This window comes from Homalodisca vitripennis, chromosome 1, assembly GCF_021130785.1.
Source record: "Homalodisca vitripennis isolate AUS2020 chromosome 1, UT_GWSS_2.1, whole genome shotgun sequence".
Lineage (NCBI taxonomy): Eukaryota > Metazoa > Arthropoda > Insecta > Hemiptera > Cicadellidae > Homalodisca > Homalodisca vitripennis.
In genome coordinates this window covers 179,494,576-179,517,283 of record NC_060207.1, presented here as the reverse complement: position 1 = coordinate 179,517,283, position 22,708 = coordinate 179,494,576, and the positions used below count along the sequence as shown (strand labels likewise).

The window sequence follows — 22,708 nt, the reverse complement described above, 5'->3', positions numbered from 1 at the left end:
CTATGTGGGACACAGGTCAGGTAACCAATTCCTGGTCAAACATTAAGTGCCAAAGAAGATGGACCACAACTCCAGGGCCTTAGGATGAGTTAGGTTTTACATTTATCTTCCAGAGAAGTTGCCTTTGAAGCACTGCAACTGAAGAGAGATGTTAGAAGACTGGTTAAGGGCCATGTAAAATCTCACAGGGTGCTCATTGATAAGTTACACCACCTAGTAAAAATTCTTGAACATGTTAGAATGTACTAAGAGAAATCCCTAAAAACATTTGCGGCCAAGGAGTTCATCATGTATGAACAGAATAAAAAAGAATGAATAAACAGTACAAAACCAAATAAACAAATTATATCACAACATCTCACTCATCACTGATGTGAAGGATCTATATATTCCCTGTTGATAAGACCCTCAAATGGAGACAGATCAGTCAGAGGGTGAGTAGGAGTGAGAGACAGGGACCAAAATCAAGCCAATTCCGATCTTTGATGTCCACTGTCTTTAGCAGATAAAGTCTGCCTTTGAAGCACTGCAACTGAAGAGAGATGTTAGAAGACTGGTTAAGGGCCATGTAAAATCTCACAGGGTGCTCATTGATAAGTTACACCACCTAGTAAAAATTCTTGAACATGTTAGAATGTACTAAGAGAAATCCCTAAAAACATTTGCGGCCAAGGAGTTCATCATGTATGAACAGAATAAAAAAGAATGAATAAACAGTACAAAACCAAATAAACAAATTATATCACATCTCACTCATCACTGATGTGAAGGATCTATATATTCCCTGTTGATAAGACCCTCAAATGGAGACAGATCAGTCAGAGGGTGAGTAGGAGTGAGAGACAGGGACCAAAATCAAGCCAATTCCGATCTTTGATGTCCACTGTCTTTAGCAGATAAAGTCTGCTGTCTCGCAAAGTGATTTCTTCAGAAAGCTTCAGAGGAATAGCCATTTTTAAGAATTAAAAGCCATATTTTCTCTACCTTTTATTTTTATTTCATAAAATATGAAAAAGTCTAGGAGTTTAGAGCCAATTTACACTGTACAAGGACACAAACTGGTATCTTGATATTAATGATTCAAATTTCTTCTAAGAAAGAAGTCAATCACAACCCACATTAGTTATGGTGAAGATTGAAATAGGAAGGTATTAAAAGAGTTTAAATATCAAAAAATAATATTTTCTCTTATATTTTTCTTAGCTTGATATAGTCCAAGGAAAATTATCATTAATTTCATGTTTTAATTCATTCGTTACCCTTTCATTTTGACTTCCAACAAAATCACCACAGCTGACGATCAATTTCTTTCTTTATATTGATTGCAAAATAAACCAGGTTGTGTGTTTGCTGATACAATGCAAAGTGGCTCTTAACTCTTGAACTATATCTATGAAAGTACATTTAAGTGATCATCTGTTTGTTTACTGTCAAACAGCTGATGTCCATTCCTAGATGGAGCAGACGAGCGGCAATACACAAACACAGACTTAAAAGTACAAATTTCAAGTTAAATATTGTCAAACATAACTGCTGTTGACCTTCGATTTACAACTAGGAGGATGTTGGGATGGAACTGGATGCACTTCATCGAATTCATTATTTAAAAAGAATAAAAAAGTGAGAATTTCACAAAATTTATTTACAGTAATAATACAATAATTATTTGAATCACTGTACAATAAATTAAAAACTAGAACACATTATGTAATAATTTAACTTACAACTAACTGCGATAATAAAAACTTAAATAAAGTGTTTTAAGGTAAATTTTATTAACTATTATATTCATAAAAAAATAGATTAAATAATCACAAGTCAATAGTCACGCATAAAACTTGTACATTCATAAAATAGATTTAATAAGAACCAATTAAACTAAAAACAGAGTTGGAACACAGCATAGTGTGGTTATTGATACTCCACCTGAACTCTAGGCCACAAGTCTCCAGTGCCTTCTCAAAAGTGCTTCGCAACATTTCCTCGTCATCAGCAAATGTTGTCTTGCAGTAGTTGAGGTAGTGGATCCATAGGTCTACACTGAACGGTATGGCCTTCAACCCCCTTTCATATACCTGTCGACAGTCTCCTATGTTATTGCGAGAATTCGCATCGTGGCAGATACTAACCATCAACTAATCAAATTTACAGCCTAAGTTATCAACAACAGTCAAGTAAATATGGTACCTATCATAGCCATAAATATTTCACCTTACACTGTTGAGAGACGGTGACGACCCCAGTTGTTCTCGGCGAGTAATCGTCTTCGGCGCTCCATGATGTTCTCTTCCACCGTCTCCAGACCATTTCCAGGCTATGTATTGATCGTATATATCATACAAAACACATATACAATCCAGGATTGTACAACTTAGTAGTATGTAGCCTCACTATTGCCTACATACTTATTGTATGTACTTACTTATAAATAACAACAACAACTTAATTGTACAAATGTAACATAATTTTAGTTCCAAATTCCTCCAGAATTTGTAAATTGTTACGGTACCATAACTTACTAAATAGGCCTACTGTAAGTATAATAAGCCTTAAATTACATCTTTCGTAGTTGACTTAGTTTGTAAAAGTTAAAACAATCATATTTTCAAACACCATATTCGTATGTTCAACAATGAAAATGCAGATTAATATAACAGATAGAGCTACAAACAAAAGAAATACATATAAATAAACAAAAACAACATATATGTGCCCTAATTTAAATGGTATGCACTAACAAATTTAGGTAGCACTTCACTTCAACAACATTTCTTTAGGTGTGTGCCTCTTTCAAATTTTTGGTGCTGATTGAACTCAGGAGCCAATTGTTCTGGTGCGCTGCCAAAGAGGAAAAACAGTTGGTTTAATAAAGAAGTATTGTAAAAACATCCATCTTTAAAATGAAATCGTTTTATACGTCCTCGTGTCTCAGGAGCAATAGTTACCTCCTCGCACTTGGTTTTGTTGCCTTTACGCTTCTCGTAGTCAGCGTATTTCCTCCAGTATCCATAGCAATATGGGTAGTGAGATAAGAATGCATCATATGCCTCACGTGCCGCTTCCACATCGTTCTGTGGGAAAATAAAAAGTTATTAGAATCGGATTATAATCCAAATTATTTTGTATTTTTAACTGGTCAAAATAAATTGCTTAACCTCTAAAGTGTTCGCTTATTTCAGATCTGTACTCAGCCCTGGCTAGGTTTTTGGTCCTAGATATCCTTAAGTTCTATCAATTTTGAAACATTGTATATTTGTTTTACTTTGTTGTATCATTACAAAAATTGTCCATAAGTATAAAATTCTATATTTGCAAGATTTTTTAATGAGGGGAGGTGTAGGGGGGGGGTATGGTTACACTAACTTGTCAATATATTTTATAATATTATAATGAAAGTGATAATACACAGAAACACCTATACTATGAAAACAGCAAATAATATATTGAAGTGTCCATGACATACTTGTTTACAACATAGTAACAGAACGAGCGACTCACGACACAGAGGGCAGCAATGGACGGCACATGGCAAGAGTGGCGGATCAGTTTCTTCCCCCACTTTATCCTCACCTTGACACAATAACTTAAGACTAGTTGGCGTCAAAACCAATAGACAAAGATGTCAGAACCACCTCATAAATTAGGCATGATGATACGATCTTGGTTTTATCGAGAAAATGTGGAGTATATATACATAACGCAATTCTCGGTCGCATATGTAGATATACACCCCTTTCTTCTATGAGGCAGCCAATTGCCGTGCACTTAGGCCTCAAGGGCCTTTCGCACTACCCGGAAGCACACCATGAGGCCGACCAGTCTACGGTTTCAGCAGTTCTACAAACTGCCAAAAACAACCGATCTGGTCCTACTGGGGAAATTCGCCACCCTTGTCCAAACTACCAAAGATGGCCACCCTAGGGAAAAGCGACTGTAGAACCATTCTGCTCATTCTCAGACCCGGATGCAGCCTCCACCTTCTCTCGTATTCAGTGTGAACCCATTCCAAGACACCCCCAAAGGATTCACACCTGAAATGCCACAGAACGGTTGGGATCCCACCATATTGGACGCTGAGCCCAAGTTAACCAGTACTTCATATCAGCTCTTTTGTTCCCAGAGATCCCCTCATGACCAGGAACCCAACAAACAGTCACATTGTTGATTCTGGTAAGGGAAGAAACGATATGATAACAATCCCAGACAAGTTTAGAGTTGAACACAAAAGAGTCTAACGCTTTCAATGCTGCCTGGCTATCTGTGAAAATGCTAATCATCTTACTCCTATACCACAGATGAAGATTCTTACGAGCACACTGCATAATGGCTGTGACTTCTGTCTGAAAGATTGTACGATAAGGAATCAGAATCAGAATAAGAAAAATCTTTATTCGATTGTTACACATGGTGTACATGAATGGCGTCACATGATTAACAAAGTAAATGGTTAAGTTTACTAAATATGCTTTACATTAATATCTAACGAAATATAATACAATGTAATTTTAATGATTGTAAAAACTATTGTGAATTGTATAAAATTCAGAAAAGGAGTACAACGGCAGGTCAGTCAGGTAGCTTTTAAGTTTATTTTTAAATAATTTATTATTTTCTATTAACTTTATATTGCTTGGCAGCAAATTGAAAAATTTAGCTCCTATGTATATTGGTGTTTTACAGAAAAAATGTTAAGTTATGTTGAGCTACTGCCATATTATATCTATTTCTTGTTATATAATTCTCACCACTTTTGCCTAAGCTATGAGTACCGATTCATCAATGACATTATAGTTTCATATATACAGGGTGTCCCATGAAGAAACGGAGAAACTGTCAGGACTTGTTCTTACGGTGAAAATAACGAAAAAAGTTCATATACACATAGGTCCAGAAACGCTTAGTTAGCGAGCTATACAGGGTGAAAGATTTCGCCCAGATTTCAGTGCCACCGTTAAAAGGGAGCCCTATTAAATTATTTTGGGCGTTACCCAGGACGTAAAATTTAATGTATATTATGCAAATTGAACTGAAAAATTGAATAAAATTGGTACCAGACCTCTAGCTGCAGTAATTTTTAAGATATCTGAAGAAATACACAAAATTCGGTGTCCAAAAACAAGTTTCATTTAGGTTTCAAGTAGATTAACTTTGTTAAATGTGTAACAAACACGTAAAATTCTTTAACAAAACTTGTAAAGAATTAATTTCTTAAGATAATGATGTAAAATAAGCCAGTAAAAATTGTACGTAAACGTTAAGAAAATCAATTTTTAATTAAATAAATAACGTACGAAGAATAGACAAAATCGGTTACACTTTTTTTCTTACTGAATGTACATCCTAATATTTGGAGAAAACATGTTAATTATTGAAAATAATTATGTATAGATTTTAGTTATAGAAACATTCTTCTATTTTTTCTAATGAATTACATACTAGTAAAAAAACTTTAGTGTCATAAAATCTGAAACTTAACAATAATTGCGAATTAATTTACGTTATTCTACAACTTTTGTAACAAAAATATTGTTTTCATAGGTTGGCAGTACTAACAGCTGTTCAACAATCACAATTACGAACTTTTTTTGAATATTTTATATTGAAGTGTCATACAGATAAGTTAAGTGTAAATATTGATCGTTATTTTCACCGTAAGAACAAGTCCTGACAGTTTCTCCGTTTCTTCATGGGACACCCTGTATATGCACTGTAAACCGTCATGATACCCAGTTGAGGAAAGTGATCCTTCACACTTTCATTCCATTTAAGTTTTAAAATGACACAAATTGCTTTTTTTTGTATCACTAAAATTGAATTTAAATGTTTTATTGATGTGGATGATCCATATAATGAGATACCACATATAATATGTGAATGGATATGTGAAAAATAAATCATTTTTAGAGTTTCTTGTGAGCATAATTTTGACATTCTGGGAAGAGCATATAAACCAGAGTTAATTTTTGAAAATATTTTTTCTGAATGTTTATTCCATGTCAGCGAACTGTCTAACGTTAAACCCAAAAACTTTACTTCTTCTTCCTTAACAATAGTCACTTCACCTATTCCTATATGAGGATTAATTTTATTTCTGCATTGATTAGTACAAAATTCCATATAGCTTGTTTTTGTTGGATTTAAAATTAAGTCGTTTTCTTTGAAAAACTGATTTATTTTTTATACGCTGAGAAAAGCAAACTCCTCTATTTCCTCTTTAGATGAAGCACTAATTCTTGGAGTGGCATCATCAGCATATAAGCATAATTTATCTAGCTCTGGAATTCCTTTTAGGTAGCAGAGGAATAGAAGTGGCCCCAAAATGGATCCTTGAGGAACCCCATAAGAAGTTTGTTTTAAAATAGAATTATAACAATTGGACCACCTCCCCTTCCTCCCTCATAGGGACCACCAGCTTCCTGCGTGATCTCACTCCCACAATTCCGGCGACTGTGCCACTTTTTGTTTTAGAGCCGTATGTAAACTATTCAAGCTCTGCTGGTGGAAGAAGTTTTTTCCCTCCGACCAAGCCTCCCTAGAAGGTATGACAATCCAGAATATATATACCCTCAAAATGGTTTTAACATATTCACGACATGTACCCCATCGGGTAATCCTGTGAGTTTTGTAAACAAGCCGTGGATTTAATCACTTTGCCCCTTTGTATCATAACATAGATCATTTGAGACTGGTTATGTTCCTTACCATTTTAAATATGAAGAAATAAAATCTATTATCAAGAAAGGATGTAAGCACCATCCAGAAAAGTACAGAACAGACCAGTTTCAATTTTGCCTTCTTTTTCCAAAGTGTTTGAAAAATATTGACAAATGAAATAATATCTCAGTTTAAACACAATAATAATATGTTTACAAAATAATGAGTAATATGGTTTTAGAGTTTGACGAAACACAGTTCTATTGTAGCAGATTTTGTGTACAAAGTGATGGAAGGCTTGTATAGGTCGTGAGACACAGCTGCTGTGTTCTGCAACTTGTCCAGGACCTTTGACTGTGTGGTATATAAAATCTTCTGCTATGCAGTTGGATAAAATAATGATACGTTATTCAAGTAGAATATAAATTATTTAACTGTTGGGTTCCACGAGGATCAATTTTGGGTCCTGTAATACTTTTAATATATGTTAATGATCTCCTCGCAAATACAAATTCTAGTTTAATATTATATGCAGATGACACAACAGTAATTCTCAAATCCACTTCTAGTATTGGTCTTCATATGTTGATTCAAGACTCTCTTTTTGAATGGTTTACAGCAAATAGTTCAAAATTCAATTCTACAAAATCTCAATTAGTTAGTTTCTGAACTGTTTCCAAAGCCAGAACCATCTTCAATTTAACTTCAAGTTAGAGAGTCAATGCATTGAAGTTTTGAAATCAGCAATTTATTAGGAATCCACAAAGACTCAAATCTAAAATGGACAGAATATTTTCAAATTTTGGGAAGAAAGCTTAACTTTGCTTGTTTCCAGATGTCAATCTTAAGAAATGTTGTTGACTTAAAAACAAAACTTCTTGGAGCAAGGATAGGAATTTCCATGGAGATCGTTTGGTGAAGTAAATAAATAATAAATGAAGTGAATATAGTACTCTTCAGCTACAGTCATTAAGTATGTAGGTATTAAAATGCTACTCGGGTGGATAGTATCTCTAACTGCTTTCCCTGTAATATTCAGTTTCCATTGTGATTTCTTCACTACTCTTACTCGCAGCTCTCTCATAATTGATTGTACTCCATAACGCTTTGTAACTAATGGAATTGGAGCTGATTGAAGGAAGCCCATGAACCTACTACCCTGAGTTCTGGCATTTCCCCCCTCTGCTAGCAGACGACAATAAACAGCTGGTACCCACACATAATCCCACTCTTCAAGCCTGATCACAAATAACTTCACATTTCGTCTCAACATTTAACTGAAGCTGTGGATTTGATTATTATTTACAATACTGATGGTTAATTCATTTTTTAATAGACTATGAAATGGTGAACTGTGATTGAACTTGTGTACTAAAAAAATCTCAATCAAGTAGAAATCATCAATTAGGTGTATAATACTTTAAAGATTTAATCACACTATCAATTTTAGGGCTCTATCTTTAGCTGAAGACAGATTGGGGCTGATTCTTTCAACGAATATTAACTGACATCACTGTTGGTATCAAGTAAAACACAGAAATATTGATGCATATCAAAATTGAAATTTAAACCCCTGAAACACTATACGAATCGAGTATGTAAAGTGATCCTTTAATGGGCAGCTATCAGTTATGTTCTACATTAATTTGTTTTATGTTGGTGAATTTTGATCAAAGTATGTTAAAACAATTCTTTATGGGTTTTCATGATTCAATATGCAACGTATTAAAAATAATCAAGAAATTTCATGGATCTGAGAAATAAATATTATATCGAAAAATAAGCTCTACAGGTAGTGGACTAGGCCTAATTACATTAACCTCAACCAGAGGAAATATCTAGAGCTACTAAATATATTATTTTTGGTTTTAATGTTGATACAAATCTGATTGACACATTGAATTACATACAACAACTGAGAAATATCCAGATTACACAATGTTGCCATAATTATTATATAGCAATCACTTTGTTTGAGCCAGTATTAAATTTATTTTAGTTTATAAAATTTATGGTAATTATGTTATAATTGGAACTACATATCATTGAGAGCTACAAGACCAGTTTGATAATCAAACATGGATTGAAATAATAAATTCTCTTTACTAGTCCTGCTCATAGAAAATAAAACTTACCTCCTGATCAACATACTGAAGCAGGTATGTCCAACCGGTGAAATCGGTAGGATCCTCTTTGACAGCTTTCCAATATTTCTCCAACTCTGGGAGTACTTTGTTCACCTTTGTCTACAACATAAACCAATAAACAAGTTATTAACTGGTTCTCTTGTACAGTGCTGAATAAAATAGTCAGTTAGGTCTATACTACAGGCTACTTGAAATTTGTAGTTTGCTCATTACCATGAATCAATTTATTCCTTTTATTAACATCATTCCTTTTTTTACAAAGTTCTAGAATATGGTTATTTTGTATTCAAGTAAACTTAGGCAGAACTTAGTCACGAAAGTTTCAAAAATATTGTTTTTAATTCTATGTAAGAAAAGTCAAATTCGGTAGTTCTCACATTTTTATTATGTATTTATTGCAAAATCCACTCAAAATGATAAGCAAAACAAAATCGAGTTGCAATAAGTCAATGAAGTAATTCTGGAAATGTCATATTAATGAACAAAATATCGCCTATTACACTTATAAGGAGTTATGAATTGTTTAAAAAAATAGATTTTGAAAAGCCTTTAAAAATCTTTGAAGTTTTATTTTTTTATTTCAGTACTGTTTATGTTACTGAATATTTATGGTATATTTCAAACCCAACAACGTTATATATAACAAAACTTGTATGTAAACAAATGTTGGTAATATTAAAACTACACAGTAAAACTAAACAAGTTCACCCAATACAGTTAATCATAAATCTACCCCACATTTACGAAAACATCAATTTTACATTTTAAATATTGTGTACAATACTATAATAAAGAACTCCGAGAAAATTAACTAAGTTTCTATAGACAAGGAAGGACTGTATGAAAGTACAGGATAAGCAAGGACAACATTTCTATTGTGTTGTGGCTAAAAGAATTGCAATGACGTGGTATAAACAATATCTGTAGCAGGTGGACTCACAGGTGGCTTGGTAACAGACTTCCCATCAGTAGCAGCTTTCTTGGCGGCCGGAGAGTCGTCACTAGCCTCAGACGTAGGGGAGCTGGGGTCGTACTCTCCGTCAGCCAATTTCCTCTTAGATGACTCCTTCTTGGTGGCACTTCCCTCACCACCCTCATTCTTGTCATCTCCCTCTGAAAGAGTAAAAGGGAAATAATCCACTATAAACTTACATAAACAGTACTCTTCAGCTGTTACAACATACTCTCTTAATTTTTCAATATCAATATCAATTTTTAACTCAGAAAAATAACATCAGTGGCAACATTAGACACTACATTAAATATTAACCTGTTGAGATTCGTTAAAAAATAAAACTGTGCTTATGTAAAAAACGTTATTCATATTTCAAGAAGAATTCAACATCTCCAGCATTGATGTGACTTAAAGTCACAACTTTCAAAAGTCTGTATAGTTCAAGCTAATTGGGACTGATCGAATCTTTAAATACAAGAAAACTTTTTAATCTGAAATAAATGCGGAAGCATGGTGGTCACTCAAACCCATTTTTTCAAATTTCCGGTTTTTCCCCAGTTTTTCGATTCTCTATAGTCCATTTCCAGACTAAATATAAATAAGTGAAACACTGTATTTAACCCTTACTGCTCAGTGCAACTGTGGCAGTTTCTCGTCACCTGTATTTGCAGGGAATGGCATGAAGTTGCAATGACCAAACAAATTTCATCACTAGCACTATAAGCAAGAAATTTGGTGATGATTCATCGCTACCATCTAATCTAAGCTCCTTTATTTATCTCTTTTGTCTTTCAATGAGTCGACATAGCATTGTGTATACCTAATAATTTTCTGTTCTGTGATGTTTGGAAAATGCATGTATTCCATTCAGAAAAGTAAAGAGGACAAACAATTACCAACCAGCGCTACCGTGGAGCAGACATTCTAGATTGCTGCTCAGAGGTCTGCAACTTTTGGAAAGAGACCACAATTTTGCCTTTGCACAAGATTGGTTCAGTACAACCAAAATATAATCATGATATCTGAAACTTTGGCTTTAAATTGATTATTTTTTAGGATTAATTAAATCTAGTAGGCAACTTACTGTATAATTTTCTTTCAAGATATTGTTGTAAATACAGAACAAAAATTGGAAAATGCAACATCTCTTATTTCTTGTATTATAATTATGGTTAGTGATTTACAAAGAAGAGCTTGAAATACTGCCTTACAAACAATAAACATCTCAGCACATAAACCAATGGACAGGTTAACAAATTTAAATCTATAAATATTTCTTTGCAAGGTAAAATGTCAATCCTTTTGGAAAATGTCATAATCCTTAAATATTTCTTTTGGATTTTGAAAATGTCTTCCAAACTACTAGAACTTAGCCAAACTTTAATGCCATATTGCATGACTGAAGCAAACATAGCATGATAAATCATACATTTTGTTTTAAATCAAGAACCTTTTTCAAGATCCCAAAAGATCAAACTAACATATATTTTATGTTTATATGTTGGTAACACTGTTTAACAATAGTCACGTGACTTAAATACTCAAGTACTGACATAAAGGTGCTTTGCTTATGTAGTTGGCAAAAAGCGTCACAACAAAAACAAGTATTACATTTTTCAACAGTATTAAACAAATTAAAATCCAAAGAAAGGAAAATAAAGTCTTTATAACCAGTAGGCCTAAAATGATCTGCCATTACAACGCCTTCATGGGTGGAGTAGATTCGACAGACCAAAAGCTCTATTATTATTTGGATGAAAGGCGTACTCTGCGCTACTGGAAAAAAGTTGCGTTCCATATTATTTCCAGAATGATGTGAACCTCTACATCCTTTATAAAGTGAATACAAGCTCATTTCAAGACTAGCTTTCAAAATTTCGATTGTAGAAGCAATCACTGAGGAATGGCTTGGCGACCCCACTCTGGTACAACATTCAGGTTTCGGTAATGACCCTCTTTACCTTTTACTGAAAAATAAACAGCGAAATTGCACAGTGTGCAGTGCTTAGAGTACAAGTTCAGGAGGTAAAAAGAGAAAAACTCGTTACGCCTGCAAACATTGCAATAAAGGCGTTCATGGACCCCCTGTGCTTGACAAAGCACAGGTGCTAAGGAGAGGAGAGTGTCATGAACACAAGTTTTGTACTATAATCAATGTACATAATTTTGATTTTTAGTTTTTTTATATTCTGGTAAGATACATATTACATTGTTAAAAGGTGTACACATACACAAGAATATGTCTAAACATCTTCAAGAAAAAAAAAAAATTGAACTGTCCATTAGACCAGCGACCAAAGAATAACCATAGACTGGCAATCCCTAATTCGTAACACATAGTGAGAGTTGAAGCCGATCCCCGCCCCCTCATAGGTCCCTTCAGCGGAACTTATGTCCGCTGCCGGCACAAATTTAATTCGCCGCGTTTCATTAACACCGTTAGTCTATATATAGTTAGAGATGAGATAAAATTCTGAAATTTTGGTACTATTTAAACATTACAATGTGACCAAGGCCATGGTACAAAACCAAAAGTGGATAGGTTTTTTATTGGTTTTTAGTTTTTTAGTAGAAAAATATAAAAACAAGTAAAATAAGTTGACATTAAAATTTTTGTACATGAAAAAGTATTGTCGGCTACTACTTTTTTTTTATTTATTGGTCAGGTGAGTTTTGTCAGCGGGAAAGTTTGAGATAATAAACCAAATTATATGAAAATAATTTTTATAATTTTTGAGATGATCGGTTTGTTCAGCAATCAAGGTGGGAATGAACCGTAATTTTATGGGTGCAGCGCGCCGCTATTGCACAATACGGAGTTTATTACATCCAATGAACTAGAAACCTCGTATTAAATTTTTGTATTAAAAACGTCCCATAGATAAATTTTAAGATTTATCCACTCTCCAAAATAGTAACCTAATATTAATAATACGGATTTATAATTAAATAATAATAACCATGGTAGATTAATAATAATAATAAACAATGTAGTCAAATCATTTAAAAACAAGTTGTGTTGAGAACTATTTATAACTGTAGGAGAACACTTATTTATTTTAACTTATACATTTTAAAAATACTGCATACATTAGGAGATAAATACAGTAAATATAAATAACTAGCTGTTTCCCGCGGCTTCGTACGCAGTCTCAAGCTTTGCCCGTATATTTCTTTGCCTTCAAATATAGTGTTTTGGCTATTTAATATACTTAACTGTGTCGTAATTGCAGTTTATAAGTGTGCTGGCGCTTTGATAACTTTTATATCTTGCAATACGAGCCTGGGTGGTGAGTTACATCAATGGGGGCATTGCATATAAACCTTCTACATAAGAAAAGAATACAAATAAAATACAAATTTTCATAGTGGGGGATCGGTCCAATAGTTTCTGAGTCTATAAAGTGACAAAACACACAAACATTCATTTTTATATATTACTAGCTGTTTTTTCCCCGCGGCTTCGCACGCTCTTTGTAAGCTTTGCCCGAGGAGTATGAACATTTCAGGTTCAAGCGAATTATGTTTACAAACAATGATGTAGATTGGCCTTGTTGCCACGATCAGTGGAAAATCTGTCAAAAGTGTATGTTTTTTATATTTTTGTATCCATACATGTACTGTATTATTAAAAGTGGTCTTCTATTTCAAGTTTTAAGTTCAATAAATAAATTTATTTTTTAAGACAAATGTTTTACACCATCTTATCGCGTTCAAGTAGTTTTTGGCTACTTAATATACGTAACTGTGTCGTGATTGCAGTTTATAACTTGCAGTCGCTTTCAAAACTTTTATGTTCGCAAGCACTGGGGGCCTGGTGGCAAGTTACAAAGTGGGGCATACAATTAAACCTTCTCCATGGAAGAATTCATGTACATACAAATTTTCATAATGATCGTCAAATAGTTCACGATTCCATATATAGGACAAACACACAAACATTCATTTTTAGTATATATAGATTATTGATCATTGGTGCAATCATAGAATTTAAAATTAGGCAATGACGTCTTCTATGCAACCTGCATTACACTTTACTAATCAAGCACTTTACAATAAAAATTTTCTAAAATTTTAAATGTAAAACAAATGTTTCTGCGTCTTTGTGTAATGAACTTCTGCCTGAAAGTATTAACAGCTGTTAAGTATCAGTTCGCTTTGTATTATGTCGTAGCGCAGTCTGTCGGATCCAATATAAAAAACACTCTAACATCAACGATTTAATAATTAAAAAATTAATTAAATAAACTAATTTGAATTGGACCAAATTTACTCTAGTATGTATGCCTATGTTACTTCCCAGGAATGTGTAGAATCACTGTAGCAAAATTTCCACGATGTTTCGTGCATTGGGTTCCAGAGTTATAACGGAACATACACACAAACATTCGCATTTATATATATATATTATATATATGAAAGATACTAATATTATACCTACCTGCCCTAAGAAATATAATAGTTTTTGTCAAAATGATTTCTAACTTTTTGTTTGTGAATTTTTTATGGCTATACAATTTGCTGAAATGGTGTAATCTTATGGTAAAAAAATATCGCCAACAAACAAAAACAGCACTGACAGGGTGAGTGCGGTATGGTGGCGTGACGATGCTTCGGCAGTAGTGTTTTGATACGTGATGTTACCCCCTCCACCACACATCGGTCCTACTGGCTTTCAAATCCAGCGCGCGTGGTACACAGTCTATGGTATTCTTTGGTCGCTGGTCCATACTACTGACTAATAATGAACAGGTAAGAATATATTATAATCAAATTTTACCATTTCCTAGAAAATAATTTCTTGCTGTTATTTAACTATTCAATTTTCTTAAAAATTGTCACAGGTCCTTAAATATTACATGTAAACTTCAATACAAAAAATAATTTTATGTATAAAATATTTTTTTGTTTATATTGATTTTGATGTTCAATTAATAAAATTTTTCATCATAGAACTTTTTTTTATTTTAGGTTTTAGTACTTTAAATTAAGCTTAGATTTAGAATATATTTATTGTTATAGTACAGTTATACCCCTTTCCCACTCGTGAGTCGGACGTTGTCCGACATTGCTATTTTACCATTCCACTCGTATGTCGGACGCCATCCGACATTGCAATGACGTCAGCTTTACTTTATTTTTAGCCGGCCTACGATGTTTCCGATTGGTGCTGCGATCGCATGGCATTTCTTAGGAACTAATAAATGACAGCTGAACTATGATTGGTCGGCTGCTGATTTATTTTGCTTTGTCATTGTAGTCACGTTTCCTAACAAATTTTCCCGTAAATCTCTAAAGCTATTTCTCTGGATGTTGGAAGTGGCAACAGTAAATAGCTTTCTCTTGTTCAACATGAATAAACAAAACCATGGAGAAAAAACAATTCAACACAGGAATTTCAGAGAAATCCTCATCACTGAACTTGTAGGCCATGTCCGTAACCCTAAGAGTTTGAAGCGGGGTCGTCCTTCATCAGTAGAAAAAGAAGAAAGGCTAAACAAACACCCTCACTTTCTTGCAGCTCATACAACAACAAAAATTAAAGGCTGTGCTGTTTGTAGTAATAGAAAGGTGCCAGGAGGAAGAAAGGAAATACTTTACTATTGTAAAACCTGTTCAAAAAATCCTGCAGAGTGTTTTGAACAATACTATTCCTTGCTAAAATATAAAAGTTATTAGTGAAAGTATCAAATTTTATATCTCTATACTATAAATTAGAAATAAAATAAAATTATTATACAATATAATAATGTATATACTTTATTGACTTCCAGTTTGCTAAAAATGGGTTTTTACTGAAAATATGCTAAAATAAATACGAGCTGAGGGGACAGACTGGTGAAATAAATCCGAGTGGAAAGGGTTAAAGTAAATAAAACAAAGTAAAAAATATTGTACTTCTTTAGTAGTAATGTTTTTAGAATGATTTATGTAAACTACTACAAAAACGATGATTTAGGCCACGGCGATTTACGCTAGTCAGCCGCGCTAAGCACCCAGCGGCCAAAGGGTTAAACTAGAATTTGTATTTGCTGAGAGATCATTAACATGTATTAAAAATAGTGCAGGACCTAGAATTGATCCTTGTGGAACCCCAAAATTGAATGATTTTCCATTCTGACTGAAATAAAAGTTTATTTTCTAATACAATTTGTTTGACGATATTTAAGTCCAACTCTCCAATGGGTTAATAATATTGCTGTTATTAAACTTATCTGGTTATTTTAATATTTTTCACTATCTATTACCTGTTTTACTCTTGGAAGGTGTTGTTTTTCTGCGTTTCTTTTTCTTATCAGTGCCCTCAGGAGGCAGTTCATCCTCAGACACAGCTTCAGTCTCAGGCAGGTCTCCACTGGTTGGTAGCTCCTCATCTGACACAGCCTCAGTTTCTAATGGCTCCTTGTTCACTTCTGCTGGCAGCTCGTCTTCAGACACCATTTCCGTGTCTGGTTCCATGTTCTGATCACAGAGAAATATAAAACAACATATAAAATGTTCACAAATTTTATACAATTTTTACTCCATAGTGATGACATCAAAATTGACCTCTCAACTTAATCGTAAATAAGAGTACGTTCTGGAAAATGGGCCTATGAATGAACTTACCTGTTTGGAATCGTCCAGTGAATCCTTCTTCTCAGATTCATCAATTACCTCATCTATTACAGTCATGCCCTCAAGAGTTTGTCCTTGGGGTGAAGTCTTGCTGTTATGGACTGACTCCACTTCCATTTTCTCTACAGGAACCTAGCCAAAATTTATTTTGTACAATTAACTCTTCTAGGAAGCAAAATATATAATTGAAATCATGCAAAGAGTAAGTAACTGAAAGTAATAATTCTTTGAAAATTAAATCACTTCAAAGAAAACTGTTTAACTTCAAATTTCTTGGAGTAACAATTCAGTTACCTCTTGAACATCGTCAACATCACTTTCCACTTCCTCCACTACTGTGAACTCCTCCGGTAGCTGATTATCGTCCTCCATCTTCTCCACGTCCTCTTCCTTTTTCTCGTCAGTGTCTTCCCCATCACCCGTGGAGAGGCTGGTCCGCAGCTTCAGAGGACGAGGAGCATGTGTTGGTGTAATGGTGGGTGGTGGAGCCTCATCCAGCTCTGGCACATCCACATCACCTGACAACAAGATAAAACATGGAAAGCAGTTTAAAACAATAGCAACGGGCTATTTATAACGATATTTATTAAGTTACAATTTATGTCTATATCTGATAACAACATTAACCTGCATTTGACACTGACAACTGTGACCATATCCATTCTTAAAATTGGAATATATTTTGTCATCAACATTTTTGGTCAGATAATTTGTAATTTCTTGGGTTGAATCCTGGGAACAATCACAGCACAACCTCATTTATATGGATTAACTGATATCGGAAGTGATCTGGATAAACTGGGAATACAACAATAAAGATAATAAGGAATGTATTTGTTACAAATATATACCTAAAATGAGCTAATTTATTATTTAATTTTTACAGAAATTGATTATAAAGCAATTTTGTTTTGTTTAAATTCACTCTGTCTCTTTTATTATAACTTTGGTACATTGCTTCCAGGAGGTATGATCACGCAGACGTTTATGTCTAATAGTAATAATATAGATACTTTGAAATCACTTTTACTATGTTATCTAAATAACAATTAAGTGTTAATATGTTTACATAAACAAGAAGTATATTAAACCACTATTAATAGTCACTATACAAAGCAGGTGATTGCAACTGAATGATTGACAATAAAACCATCATTGACTGTTAGTCTAGATATACCAACAGCCAGCCTAGCTGCGTCGTGGCATCAGAATGAGTTATGACATCTTCCAGTTCTTAATTGTCAGAATAGTTTTCCCTGTTCTCAATCACTGTTGAAATATAAAGCTATAGATACAATTTCTATATCGGTTATCATGACATTGCTATTTCAATCTTAAGATGATCATTTATATCTTCGAAATTTAAAATTATCAACCTCTTTTATGCCTATACAAATTCTTAATTTATTATACTGTACAATTTATAATAAACACCAAACATATGTTAATAGAAAAACATATTACACTGGAAATTCATTAAAAATTATTTATTCTTCAAAATATTGGACTCTCTGCACTCTGAATAACCAGATAGCTGACGTCTGGATATGCGAGGTTTTACTGTTTGTAAAACCAATACACAATGCCATCTGAATAAAGTAATACATGACATAAGTATAACATAGCAGTAGGATAGTATTCTTTAACACATTCACTGCGTAAAAGTCTAGCAGTAGGATAGTATTCTTTAACACATTCACTGCGTCAAGAGTCTAGCAGTAGGATAGTATTCTTTAACACATTCACTGCGTCATGAGTCTAGCAGTAGGATAGTATTCTTTAACACAATCACTGCATCAAGACTCATGTACCGACTTTAGGAAACACGGAATAGTAATGATGTGTGTCAATGTGTAATGTATTAAAATAACAAATAACACTTCATAAAGTTTAAAAAAATTGTTATATTTGAAATGAGATAATGTACATTTATTTTGTCTGTTTATGATGATTTCAAAATTTTGTTAAGTTAAAATTAATAATTTATTTAAAAGTTATATTACATAACACATTTTTTGAACAAAAGTTTGCTAAAAACCATTTTATTTTAAATTGAACTTACCGGTAGACAAATTTGCAGGACTTTTTTTATCCGTTTCTTTGTTTACATCATTTGTAACATTTTCATTGCTTGTCTTCTCCAGCCCACCATTTATTGCATTTTCCTCTCCATTGCCCATTTCTAGTTCCTGAAAAAACACTTATTTTTTATTAATTTGTTAGTTTAGTTGTAATAGTATACTTATTTTTAAATAATATTTTGATGACTAGAGGCAGAGAGATCTAGTCTAACCAACGCAGACTATCCAATAAATGGAATGTAAAATCTTGTTTAGGTTTCTATTAGAGCAAGAAAGCACAAAGTTCAAGTAAAAATGTCCAATGTCAAATTATGTTATTCGACAACATGCATTGTTGTCAATTGATAGTGTTCCTCAAGGAAGTCAATGAGTGATAATACAATTTTGTAAAGTTAAAGACTTTACTGTCTTTGCAATTGCCAATACAACAAAACATAAAATAACAAAATATATAAATACAATATAAGCCAACAATTATTTGTATACATACTACTGAACTACTATTTACAATCTCAGTGTTGAGTTTATCAGATTAATGGCATAGAATTTTAAAACTGTTCACAGTCATGGCTATGGACAAATTCAATTAATCTAACCAATTCATATTACTCCTTTAATTGTACAGTATGGATTCAAAGGCAACAGAAGTACTTAAAATGAACATTACTTGACACAACCAAACTTAATTCTACACAAAATTAACACTCAAAGAGACTCTTCATTCTGTTTTAATTATTGTGTACATAAATAATTTTACTTGGATTAATATAAATATCAAAATTTTCCCATTTTCTAATGACATAACTATGGTAACTGATGTCTGTGCAAGTGGGAAAGATGCTAGGGCATGTCAGGAGTCTCAAGATCCCAGTTTGATTTCTGTGGTGATTCCTGAGTTGATGACTGCATCTGAGGCATTCTAGAACAGTGCTAATATGTGGAAATTGTAATGTACAGTATTACAATCTTAGTTGAATTCCACATGTACATACACAAAATGACTTTGGAAACTCAGTAGGATTTGCATCATACCCTCATTTTGTTGTTAACATAATATGGTATCCTATATGGGGGTCTCATAGCACCAAAGTTTATTGCTATAAATCCATATTTGCCAATTTTATTCAGGAGATTTCCTTGCCTTTGAAAATTAACTACAGAGTTTTAAACTGTTTTGTTGGGTAGGACACAATTGCTTTCATTACATGAAGGCAACAATAGTAAAAGTACAGAAATAATACTTTACTTAATTAGGAGGATTATGTTAAAAATAAGATCCAGTTTTTAATAAGTATACCTCTTCCGGCACAGTTGAAAATTACAGCCATCATCATGTTCTATTTCCACAATACTATTATATACTTCTCAAACTTTTACTGCTGCTTCTGAACAAACTTAAACCAGATAATTTTTATAAATGTTCAAACATTTGTCATATCATACAAGTTTTACAGGCGGCATGGTTCACCGATGACTCATAGTACACTTTTAGTTGAGAACCCTACCGGATTTCATCAAACCTACTCTGTTTTGTAGAACATATTTACAATTTTTTACCGATTTAGTTGGTGACTAAAGTGGTGAAAAGTATATTTTATTACTATCAATACAATGAAGTATATTACTATGTATGAGTCACACACGTGTGGCTCATGCTACACATGACTTATTTTGCATACACAGTTATTTCTCATTTGCGGCATTCCAGTAACTCTTGGTCGTACTGATTTCAGCTGCTACTATTGTCTGCTACTTCCAAGTTTCAGAATAGATCTTTATGATAGCCATGTTTATAGTTTTGTTATATAATTCAATATTGGTTTAATTCAACATAAATAGTGTGCAGCATGAGTCACCGATGGCTCATGGTTGGCCACCTGTAATAAAAGTCATTGTAAATGCAGCTTCCACTTATTTTCAAACAATTAACTGCCAAGAAATTCCTTTCTTAAACCAGAGTCAAATCCAAAGAGACTATTCCAGCACAGATCTATAAGGGAACATCTTTTTTTTTTTACGGGACATGAAAGGTATTCTGCTAGTGGATTTCATGCAGAGAGGCACAACAATTTCAATTATTTCTGATATGTGATGTGTAACCATGCATAAACTCTGGCATACCAGTCAGAACGTATGTAACATGGAATTTATTGTCTTCCAATATGAAATTACAACAAGACAATGAAGCTCTTACGTTTCTGCACAAACAATCATACATCCTACACTATTTATTCTACACACAAGGTTTAATTCGTGTTTATAATACTCTGTTTTCGATTATTGAGGGTAGTCATGTGACTCCCTTTCCCACCCCTAAACACAAGGTTTAATTCGTGTTTATAATACTACTCTGTTTTTGATTATTGAAGGTAGTGATGTGACTCCCTATCCCATCCCTTCTCGTGTTTCATTTGGCTCCCATACTTATTCCACCTGTAGCTGATCATTTTCCATACCCCAGTTCTTTTTTTTTACTCTTCATCAGTCTCAAATCTTGTTACTTTCAAAACTCACTTTGACTTTAAAAAAAAAAGAACAAGATGCTAAGTCAAGTGGATAATCTAGGATAATCGAGGGATGTTGTGCTTTGAGCTGGGGCTCAAGGCATTGTCCTAGTGATGTCCCATGACTGTCTATGCACAAATCGTTCTGTTTTCTCTGTGCACGCTCACATAGGGTAGTCAGGACACTAATGTAGTAATTCTGACTACTTATCAGTAATGTAGCCAAACAAGGTTACAGATCTTTTCAATGTTAGCTTAAGTTTTTGATGTCCAATTGCATGTGTCGTCACTTGTGTTTTCCCGTTTAAAACTCTTTAAAACGTTTAAAAACATTCATCATCATACACTTGTAAGATTACAAATGTTTCACTTGTAAATTTTCAAAATTTGATGTTCATACGCTGTTCTTTCTGGATACTCAAATTTTTTTCCAATACAGAGACAAAAGGTTAACTGATTATAAATGGCACTATGGGCAAAGTACGGGCATCAGATGGACCAAGTGGAGAGTGACCGGCTGTACGATATTCAGCCTTATTGCATTAGTTCTGTTCTCCGCTAGTACTAACCAGGTTGATTTATAGCCACACCTTGGATTCATGAAAATGTTTAATTGTGTAAAATACATTGTCATACATTAGAATTATGCTAGTTAGCAAGAAAGTAGCTACAAAATAATTTAAATGTTTTTATTAAAACATTACAAAAAATATGTACAAATATTTATAAAATTAAAAATTGTATACAGTTAAAAATTTAATTACAAACATGTTATTTAGTATATTTAATGAAAATGTTATGTGAAAACAGTGCTAAAAAATGAAGGCATACTCTGCTCTTCTGCATGTTATGCTCTATCTTTTATTGATTTTGTTTTAGAAAGATTTAAGCAAAGTCTTGCATTTTACCCAATTTAATTGCCATTAGCGGTCCTGCAGAGGCCTCAATAAATCCTTCTTCAATAACCTGAGCAGTGTGTTTTATTAATCAGCTGTTTTAAACTTAACAAAAACTTCTCATGGAGGTTAACATTGAAACCCAGGAAGCCCTGGGGACAGAGGCATATAGTCAGATTTATTTCAAATCCAAAAAATTCTAAAATGTAAGAGCTTTCAATTGGTTCCAAATATCTGTATAAAATAATAGGTTTAGATACTTAAACTCATCATATTTACATACTATTTCTACAAGGACAGATGTAAGAAACTACTACTGTATTAAATAATAAAACATCACGAACACCTCAAAAAGTTCATATGACATTAACAAAAGTGTAATATCAAACACTACTATACTTAAATTTTATGTCTCTTTCCACCAGTAATAAATTTTATCTTAAGAGACTAAAAACAGATATTTTCTGCTGTTATCTAAACATGTTTTGACAATATACTCTTTCTTTTTGTTGTAGTATATCGTGCTACTATAAACTCAACAAAATAACAAAAAAAAGATACAGACTATAGTAAAATCTACAACCAACACCACTTTCATACACACATATATCAAAAGACAATAGTCTTTTTAAAAACTGTTTTAAAGACTTACATTCTCATTCAAGCCCTTTTCTTCTTCACTTTCTTTATCCAACTTATCCTTCACATTGTTGCCTTTTCTTGAACGTCCCCTCTTTGCTGTGCCTCTTGATGATCTGGCTTTAGGGGACTTGGTTTCTGAAAATATATTACAATCTTCAATCAATGTACAAAATGGCTAGGTACAAAAAAAGAATAACACAAAGTTAAACAC

General features: G+C 33.2%; 1 protein-coding gene across 1 annotated transcript in view; it reads right to left on the bottom strand.

The window, feature by feature from the left end:
- Window positions 1–22,708, bottom strand: part of LOC124352804 (pre-mRNA-processing factor 39) — a 46,285-nt gene that overhangs the window by 15,903 nt on the left and 7,674 nt on the right. The window contains exons 2-10 of the mRNA XM_046802483.1: window positions 22,508–22,632; window positions 18,437–18,563; window positions 16,669–16,892; window positions 16,366–16,506; window positions 16,005–16,218; window positions 9,742–9,914; window positions 8,790–8,900; window positions 2,946–3,071; window positions 1,927–2,075 (exon numbers count right to left, since the gene is read on the bottom strand). Of these exons, the coding sequence (XP_046658439.1) occupies window positions 1,927–2,075; window positions 2,946–3,071; window positions 8,790–8,900; window positions 9,742–9,914; window positions 16,005–16,218; window positions 16,366–16,506; window positions 16,669–16,892; window positions 18,437–18,563; window positions 22,508–22,632 (1,390 nt within the window). The remainder of the gene's footprint in view (window positions 1–1,926; window positions 2,076–2,945; window positions 3,072–8,789; window positions 8,901–9,741; window positions 9,915–16,004; window positions 16,219–16,365; window positions 16,507–16,668; window positions 16,893–18,436; window positions 18,564–22,507; window positions 22,633–22,708) is intronic.